The following is a 10,313-nucleotide window of genomic DNA, read 5'->3' as shown; positions in this document are numbered from 1 at the left end:
TTTCATATTACAAAGTAACGTAGAGTGCATCGAAAAGAAATAAAAAAAAAAACCGAACAAAAGAATAATAAAAGAACGAAAAAACATGCCGCCAATATAGCCCCCCAATAAAAATAAAAATAAAATAAAAAACAAAGAAACACAAAGGCTGGCGGATAAGGCAAGCCCTTTACTCTTACACATGAATTGCATATCCACTGTTAGGATGTAAATTCAGTTGCCCGGGTCAAGCCCAAATGTTGCATTTTCGAAGGAGTTTAGGCAACCTTTAATTTAGGTTGAAAAGGGAATATGGGTTGGGCTAAGTTGGGCCCATATTCCAAATTCCAAGCTTAGTAACCTATGGGTATTGAGTTTAGCCTTGGGCTAGGCTTTTGGTAATTACGTGGACATTTTAACATACTTCTTGGAGGACCTTTTTCTCTCAAAATATCAATATCAATATCATGGAAAATTGATTCTCAATAAAATTAATCCCACTGAAGCATTATTAAAATAAAATTATACAACTGAACATAAGGAAATTCTCTGCGAGTTTTGACAAAGTAGAAGCTTGAAAGGGTAAGCCAGAAAGACAAATGAGTGCCTCTGGAAACCTTGTAATAATCTTCTCAAGCTTTCTTTTTCTGTTTTTTCAGTTGGCTCTCATCAAAATACTTCACAAACTATGGTGGACTCCTACTCGGATGCAGTACTTGATGGGTTTGCAAGGAGTTAAAGGCCCTTCTTACAAATTTATCCATGGAAACACCAAACAAATGTCGAGAATGAAAGAGGAAGACATGGAAAAACCCATGAGTTTATCCCACAACATATTTCCTAAAGTGCAGCCTCATATTGAATCCTGGGTCAAAATATATGGTAACAGTACTGGTCTTTTGTGTATTCATACTCATACATATGCATAAAATTTTTATCCAGGCGTTTATGCTAGGCGTCAAACGCCCAGTTACATGTATAAGTAGGGCAATATACAATAATTTTGAGTATGACTTATCTTTTACATGATAGGAAAGAATTATCTGCAATGGTATGGAACTGTAGCTCAACTGGTTGTTAGGGAATCAGAGCTGATCAAGGAGATACTCAGTAATAAAGATGGAGCTTTTCCAAAATTCGAGACACAACCGTTGGTCAAGAAGCTATTAGGAGATGGACTTGTGAACAGTGAAGGTGACATGTGGGCAAAATTGAGGAGATTGGCCAAAATTAACGAGATTGGCCAATCATGCCTTTCATGGGGAGAGCTTGAAAGTAAGTACTCTATTCGTGTATATATATAAATTGTAGATTAATTTGTATTGCAATGGTACCTAATTGTGTTTAATGAAGTTGGATTTACTTGATCCTCTGCTTTAATTTCTTCATCAATGATTACTTACATTATAAAGGAGAAAATTAGTGTAATTTATTATTTTAAACAAAAATAAAAGAGTATATACCACACATGCTTGCCGTTGAAAAAAACAAAAACAAAAAAAAAGGCAAAATATGATTGTTAACATGTAATAATTGTCTAAGGGGTAATCCAAGTGTCCAATATCTTTTCCATATAGGATTTAATCATGTGTTTTGCATTTAGATATCGAATGCTAAGAATTACTAACAGGGGGAAAAAAAAAAGAAAAAGAAAAAGGAAGGATTTAATGGAATTGTTAGTCTGTAGATTATTTTCAAGCCACCATTTATCAGCTTGATCTTTTAGGAAATATGCTTAGTGTTTAAGGTGGTAGTTTACAGGGTATGACTCCTGCAATGGTCACTGCGGTTGAGATTATGCTGGAAAGGTGCAAATCATACAAAGGTCAAGAGATGGAGTTATATGAAGAATTCAGATTGTTGACTTCTGATGTGATTTCCATAACAGCATTTGGGAATAATTACCAAAATGGGAAAAGCATTTTCGAAATGTTGATAAGGTTTGCCTTGTTGTTACGGAATTGGGAGAAAAACATATAGCAATGGAAACAAAGAAAGCGAAGAACAAACACATAATTTAGTTTCACCAAATGGGTCATACCGCGAGCTTTTCGGGTCGGGTCAAGAAGAATTCGGGTCACTAACTCTAACAATCTCCACCTTGACACGAATTCCATATAAGGAATGGAAAAAAAAACATACAAAACTCCAATCTTCAATAAAAGTTGCCATCCTCTTCCACAAAAGCCCCTAAAGGCAAAGCTCAACAACAAACACCAACCAAGTCCAAGCAATGCTCAAACTTGGCTACTGGAAGTGCCTTGGTCGTCATGTCAGCAGGATTATCATGAGTACTCACCTTGCTGACAACAATATCTCCACAAGCAATAACATCACGTACAAAATGATACCGAACATCTATATGTTTTGTCCTCTCGTGAAACATCTGATCCTTAGTGAGATAGATAGCACTCTGACTATCACAATTGATGACCGTACTCTCCTACTCAGAGCTCAACTCACCTATCAACACCCTTAACCAAATAGCTTCTTTCATCGCTTCAGCTATAGCCATCTATTCAGCTTCTGTAGTTGATAGTGCAACTGTTGCTTGCAAAACAGACTTCCAACTGATAGAAGTATCTCCAAGAGTAAATACATAACCAGTAGTGGACCTCCTTCTATCAAGGTCCCCAGCAAAATCTGCATCAACATATCCACTTACACCCTCCTTACTTCCACCAAACTCTAAACAAGTGTTAGTAGTGCCTCTCAAGTACCTTAGAATCCACTTGACAGCTTGCCAGTGTTGTTTGCCAGGATTAGCCATATACCGGCTCACAACACTAACAGCATGTGCAATGTCAGGACGGGTACACACCATAGCATACATCAAACTACCAACAGCACTAGAATAAGGAACATGTGACATATACTCAATATCTCTATCCGACTGTGGTGACATATCAGCAGACAATCTAAAATGAGTAGCTAATGGAGTACTTACAGGTTTAGCGTTCTTCATTCCAAAACGCTCCAGAACTTTCTCAACAAAAGATCTTTGAGTCAAGAAAAGTTTACCTGCAGATCTATCTCTCTCAATCTCCATACCAAGAATCTTCTTTGCCGCTCCCAAATCTTTCATCTCAAACTCACCACTCAATTCTGCTTTCAATCTGTTGATATCAGATTTCTTCTTGGCCACTATCAGCATATCATCAACATAAAGCAACAAATAGATAAATGAGCTATCTTCCAACTTCCTAAAATACACACAGCTATCATATTGGCTTCTAGAATAGCCATGGCTAACCATAAACCCATCAAACCGCTTGTACCACTGACGAGGGGATTGCTTCAAACCATACAAGGACCTTTTCAACAAACACACATGATCCTCTTTTCCTTCAACCTCGAAACCTTCGGGTTGCTGCATATAAATTGTCTCCTCAAGCTCACCATGCAAGAAAGCGGTCTTCACATCTAATTGCTCTAATTCTAAATCATGCATAGCAACTAGCGCTAACAAAGCACGAATAGAAGTATGTTTAACGACAGGGGAAAATATATCATTAAAATCAACTCCCTGTAGCTGTGACTACCCCTTCGCTACTAAACGCGCTTTGTACCTCGCATCTTCAACACCAGGAATGCCTTCTTTCTTTTTGTAGACCCACTTGCATCCCACAATCTTCTTACCCTCTGGAGGTAATGCCAACTCCCAAGTGTGGTTCTTATGAAGCGACTCCACCTCTTCCTGCATAGTAATTAACCACTTTACAGAATCCTCACATGAAATGGCTTCATAATAGTTGCAAGGATCACTGGGACTCTCGATCACCTGTGCTGCAACACAAGCAAAAGTGACATAGTCAGCTAAACTAGAGGGCTACTTGATCTCCCTGCGAGGTCTATCCTTGGCAATCGAATGCTCCTGCACCTCCTCAATTCTCGCTTCTTCCACATGAGTGGGTGTCTCAAATGGGCCTGAAACTGAACCATTCTATGAAGTACTTACTTCCTCCACCCTAAACTCCACCTGCTTTGGCACATTGTCTGAAACAACGAGCTCCTTTTTCGGATGCAGCATTGCCATCTCATCAAACACAACATCCCTGCTAATCACAACCTTAGATGACTTTGGATCAGGAAGCCAAACTCTGTATCCTTTTACACCCTGCGGGTAACCAAGAAATATGCCCTTCTTCGATCTAGGCTCAAGCTTACCATCATTAACATGAACATAGGCAGGGTATCCAAACACCTTCAAATCTAAATGATTAGCAGGTTTTCCAGACCATACCTCTTCAGGAGTCTTGCAATCGATTGCTGCCGATGGAGAACGATTCACCAAGTAGCAAGCTGTAGCAGCTGCTTCTGCCCAAAAGTCCTGTGCTAACCCAGAATTCGACAGCATGCATCAGACTTTCTCCATAAGAGTTCTGTTCATCCGTTCAGCCACACCATTTTGCTGCGGAGTTCCTCTAACTGTGAGATGTCTAACAATCCCTTCGTTTCTACAAAACTCATTGAAAACACCATCACAGAACTCCAATCCATTATCTGTACGAAGGCGCTTCACCCTTCTTTCCGTCTGCTTCTCTACCAAAACTTTCCATTGCTTGAAGATAGCAAATACGTCATTCTTGTGCTTCAAAAAATATACCCAGACCTTCGTAGAGAAATCATCAATGAAGGTCAACATATATCTGCCACCACCCTTAGAAGCAGTACGTGCGGGTCCCCAAAGATCTGAATGAATGTAGTCTAGCGTACCTTTGGTTTTGTGAATTCCAGTACTGAAGCTAACTCTCTTCTGCTTCCCAAACACACAATGTTCACAAAACTCCAACTTCGAGATACTCCGATCACCAAGCAAACTCTATTTGCTCAACATCGCCAAACCTTTCTCACTCATATGGCCCAATCTCATATGCCACAAACGAGTAACATCCGAATCTGACATGGACACTGAAACAGCAGCCGACCCCATTACCACAGAACCCTATAGCCTGTATAATGTACCAACCAGGCTAGCTTTCATCACCACCAAAGCACCCTTCAGAACCCTCAAAACTCCACTTCCACTAGAAAAAGAACAACCAGATTTGTCCAAAGCAGATAAAGAAATTAAATTTTTAGACATATCTGGAACGTGACGTACCTCAGATAGTGTTCTGATAATTCCATCATGCATCTTCACCCTTACAGTTCCAATGCCGATGACACAGCAAGGATGATCATCTCCCATCAGCACAACACCTTTATCCACCGGAACATAAGAAGAGAACCAATCCCTGTGGAGACAGATGTGAAACGAACAAGCTGAATCCAAAATCCATCCCTGCTTGCCCGAACTATCCTCAGTCACTGAATAAACATCTCCATCTTCAATTTCCTCATGTGCGACACTGGCTTCGGCATGTTCCTTACCCTTTTCATTATTTTTATTCTGAAGCTTACGACATTCAGTTTTGATGTGCCCTTTTTTCTTACAGTAGTGACAAATAAGGTTTCTGAACCTTGACTTCGATCTAGGCTCAAGCTTACCATCATTAACATGAACATAGGCAGGGCATCCAAACACCTTCAAATCTAAATGATTAGTAGGTTTTTCAGACCATACCTCTTCAGGAGTCTTGCAATCGATTGCTGCCGATGGAGAACGATTCACCAAGTAGCAAGCTGTAGCAGCTGCTTCTGCCCAAAAGTCATGTGCTAACCCAGAATTCGATAGCATGCATCGGACTTTCTCCATAAGAGTTCTGTTCATCCGCTCAGCCACACCATTTTGCTGCGGAGTTCCTCTAACTGTGAGATGTCTAACAATCCCTTCATTTATACAAAACTCATTGAAAACACCATCACAGAACTCCAATCCATTATCTGTACGAAGGCGCTTCACCCTTCTTTCCGTCTGCTTCTCTACCAAAACTTTCCATTGCTTGAAGATAGCAAATACGTCATTCTTGTGCTTCAAAAAATATACCCAGACCTTCCTGGAGAAATCATCAATGAAGGTTAACATATATCTGCCACCACCCTTAGAAGCAGTACGTGCGGGTCCCCAAAGATCTGAATGAATGTAGTCTAGAGTACCTTTGGTTTTGTGAATTCCAGTACTGAAGCTAACTCTCTTCTGCTTCCCAAACACACAATGTTCACAAAACTCCAACTTCGAGATACTCCGATCACCAAGCAAACTCCGTTTGCTCAACATCGCCAAACCTTTCTCACTAATATGGCCCAATCTCATATGCCATAAACGAGTAACATCCGAATCTAACATGGACACTGAAACAGCAGCCGACCCCATTACCACTGAACCGTGTAGCCTGTATAATGTACCAACCAGGCTAGCTTTCATCACCACCAAAGCACCCTTCAGAACCCTCAAAACTCCACTTCTACTAGAAAAAGAACAACCAAATTTGTCCAAAGTAGATAAAGAAATTAAATTTTCAGACATATCTGGAACGTGACGTACCTCAGATAGTGTTCTGATAATTCCATCATGCATCTTCACCTTTACAGTTCCGATGCCGATGACACAGCAAGGATGATCATCTCCCATCAGCACAACACCTTTATCCACCGGAACATAAGAAGAGAACCAATCCCTGTGGAGACAGATGTGAAACGAACAGGCTGAATCCAAAATCCATCCCTGCTTGCCCGAACTATCCTCAGTCACTGAATAAACATCTCCATCTTCAATTTCCTCATGTGCGACACTGGCTTCGGCATGTTCCTTACCCTTTTCATTATTTTTATTCTGAAGCTTACGACATTCAGTTTTGATGTGCCCTTTTTTCTTACAGTAGTGACAAATAAGGTTTCTGAACCTTGACTTCGATCTTGGCCGACTACCACCATTGTTATTTTGATCTCTAGATGATGTTCTACTTCTAACAATCAAACCCTCTCCTCCGGAACTCCTAAAGTTATTGTTATCCGAACTGCTGGTCAACTCCTTATCAAACAACTCCTTAGAATACAAAGAAGCTTTCACGTCCTCCAATTTTAGGGTTTTATTACTGTAAATCAAAGTCTCCCTAAAATTTTTATACGACGAAGGTAAGGAACGCAGTAGCATTAGAGCCTGATCTTCATCATCATATTTAATGTCCATGTTCGCCAGATCCAACAAAATAGTAGAAAAGTCATCTATGTGTGTTTTAATAGATGTACCTTCAACCATAGAAAGGGTGTATAGACGGTGCTTCGCAATCAATTTCGTTGTGAGATTCTTTGTGATGTACAAAGATTCCAACTTGTCCCGTAAGTCCTTTGCTGTCTTCTGATCAAGGACCTCCCTCAAAACTTCATTGGACAAGCATAACTGAATGGTGGATAGGGCACGCTCATCAACCTCGGCTTTCTTTTCGGCATCCCACGAAGACGGCATCTGATCCTTGCCAACCAACGCCTTGTGTAAACCGTTCTGTGTCAAAATCGCCTTCATCTTGACTTGCCACATGGAGAAACTCATGTTGCACTCAAATTTCTCAATGTCGAACTTTGTTGCCATGATCGAAAAAAAAAAAAATTCCCAAATAGATCGACGCGGCTCTGATACCACTTGTTACGGAATTGGGAGAAAAACAAATAGCAACGGAAATAAAGAAAGCGAAGAACAAACACATAATTTACGTGGAAACCCTTGACGGGAAAAACCACGGGCAGGGAGAAGCAAATCTAATATCGAAAAATTGGTACAAAGGTGAGCAAAATTGCGCGATATCCTAAAACCCCAATTACAGCCGAAAAAAAAAACCCCAAAAGCATCAAAATATATATTGTACGGAAGACACCTTAAAATTGAACACCTCCTTCCTAACTTCCTCTTCCCGAGACCTCCGCTTCCACCACAGAGCCCCAAATTTTTCTCCAAAATTAGTTTCACCAAATGGGTTGCACCGCGAGCTTTTCGGGTCGGGTCAACAAGAATTCGGGTCACTAACTCTAACACTTGTTAACATCAAATAATACTTATAAAGTTAGGTTCCCTGGCATCAGGTAATTGTTGCTTTTACTTGGACACAGAGTTGGAAAATAATCACTTCTTCTCACGCCAATTTGTCATTCATCCATTTTGCAGCAAGTTCTTTAAAATCAGTGATGAGATTGAATCAGACAAGCTTGAGATGGAAATACGAAACAACATTATGAAGATAATAAAGGAAAGAGAAAAGAAGGTGATAAGTGGAAAAGAAAACAGTTTTGGGAATGATTTTCTTGGAATACTTGTAAAGGCTCATCATGATGTCAACGACAACCAGAGGATTTCAGAGGACAATTTGGTTGATGAGTGTAAAACGTTTTATTTTTCGGGGCATGAAACCACTAACACTTTACTCGGTTGGACTGTTTTACTTCTAGCAATCCACACAGATTGGCAAGAGGAAGTTACGAAGGAGGTGTCCAATTTATTTGGGAAGAAAAATCCAAAGCTATCCGGCAAGAGGAAGTTAGGAAGGAGGTGTTCAATTTATTTGGGAAGAAAAATCCAAATCCGGATAGCTTTTCCAAATTAAAAAAAGTAAGTCACAAAACTCAAACTATGTACCTTATTTTGTCCACTGTTTTTTCTTAATGTCTAACAATCTTTTGTTTTATTTAGATGGGCATGGTCTTCAATGAAACTCTGAGATTATATCCTCCTTTAATCGTTATGACAAGAAAAGTTCAAAGGGCAGTTAGACTGGGAAAGCATATTCTACCTGCTAATATTTACTTGTATATCTCATCTTTAGCACTTCACCATGACCCTGAACTTTGGGGAGAAGATGTGCACAAATTCAAACCAGGGAGATTCTCAGAAGTGGTCGTTGGAGCTACTAAGAATAATCCAGCTGCATTTTTTCCATTTGGAATTGGACCTCGAAATTTTGTGGGTTCCAACTTTGCCATAACTGAATCTAAGATTGCTCTTTCCATGATTCTTCAACGCTATAGCTTCACTCTTTCGCCAACTTATGTCCACATACCCTATCATCATATTACAGTCCGTCCATGACATGGAATTCAAGTGATGCTACAGCCACTATGAAGACTATAACTCCCATTAAACCTCGCAGGTTGTGTTCCAAAAATCTTGTCATTATTTAGAGCTTTGCTGCCTTCTAGTTAAGGAAAATTGAGTTGCGAGTTGCCAAGTTACACATCTTACATGTCATTCTTTATAACTGGCTAAGTTTGTTGAAAAATCTGTTTGTGACCGTTTTCTTTGTTCTCTTCAGAAGCTCATGCTTTTATATTAAAACAAAGAACAAGTAGCATTGACTAATATTTAATAAATATGCAAGGGAAACCAATCATATATCATTTACATATTTTGATGGTGTTACCAAACAATTTGAGTTTCTCCGCACACGTTTAATTGTTCTCCAAATTTTTTTTCTTTTTCTTTTGCTTTTTTATATTTTTATTTTAATACGTTTTTGTTTCACTTATCTATATATATTTTGGTTTATCTACCGTTTATTTTTAATCAAAAATATTGATCTACAAATTCATAGAAATATAATAATTATTTAATTGTTATTTTTTAAAATATACTTATTTATATTTATAATTTTTAATACATTTATTTATTAACATAAGAAAAAATAATTAAAACAATAATATTTTTATTTTTTTCTTCTAATTTTGAATTCATTCTAGTTGTAATTCCTAAAAAAACCAGTATATAAATATATATAATTTTTTTTGGCATCAAAGAATCTTGTTTATTTTTAAATAATTTGTACTTAAGCTATCGTGAATATAAAATTATATTCGCAAAGGTATTGAAATCATATTTTTCCATTATGTTATGAAATAAAAAATATTTTCGTCCTATTTGCTTGGCTTTGTGACTATTCAATTTTTATTTTTTTTAACTACTCTAATTAGCTATACTGCTATAATATATGTAGTGCTGCACCTCAACATTTTTTTTTCTAAGTCCGTCATTGACTAATGCCATACAAAATCAATCCAGAAGCTTCCCACGGCTTAAACTCATGTAGCTGCACCTTTCTTTGACCCCACACTCAGTCAACTTCTTGATTACATTTTATGATCCCAACTGTACACCCATCTTATTGAAAACAAAATTCCAAATGTATATGAGTAATAGGATTTTCGTGCCAGGCTATGAATAAACAATCTTTCCACTCATGCTTACCCATTACATCACATTTTGCCAATTGAATCACGCCAAGGTTAGAAAGAAACTTAATTGGCATGAATTTTTAGTTGGCATGATTCCACGATAATGGCTCTCTATAGCCAAAATTGTAACACTCCATATCAAAATTGTATAAAAAAATTTCACTTGTGATTAAGTTTGACCATTTGATCTGGGTGAATATTAAAGTTGATTTTTTATTTATATAAGTTATGGTTTA

At 38.3% G+C, this 10,313-nt stretch overlaps 1 protein-coding gene across 1 annotated transcript; it reads left to right on the top strand.

Annotated features, from left to right (window-relative positions):
* Positions 1–1,743: 1,743 nt before the first annotated feature.
* LOC132800133 (cytochrome P450 CYP749A22-like) lies at positions 1,744–8,938 on the top strand. Its single transcript, XM_060813135.1, has 3 exons — positions 1,744–1,919; positions 8,021–8,339; positions 8,543–8,938. Exons 1-3 carry the CDS (start codon positions 1,744–1,746, stop codon positions 8,936–8,938), a joined length of 891 nt encoding a protein of 296 aa, XP_060669118.1.
* Positions 8,939–10,313: the final 1,375 nt, after the last annotated feature.

The sequence above is a fragment of the Ziziphus jujuba genome, chromosome 12 (assembly GCF_031755915.1).
Source record: "Ziziphus jujuba cultivar Dongzao chromosome 12, ASM3175591v1".
Taxonomy (NCBI): domain Eukaryota; kingdom Viridiplantae; phylum Streptophyta; class Magnoliopsida; order Rosales; family Rhamnaceae; genus Ziziphus; species Ziziphus jujuba.
The sequence above is the reverse complement of the archived record's forward strand: the minus strand, read 5'-3'. Positions and strand labels throughout refer to the sequence as shown.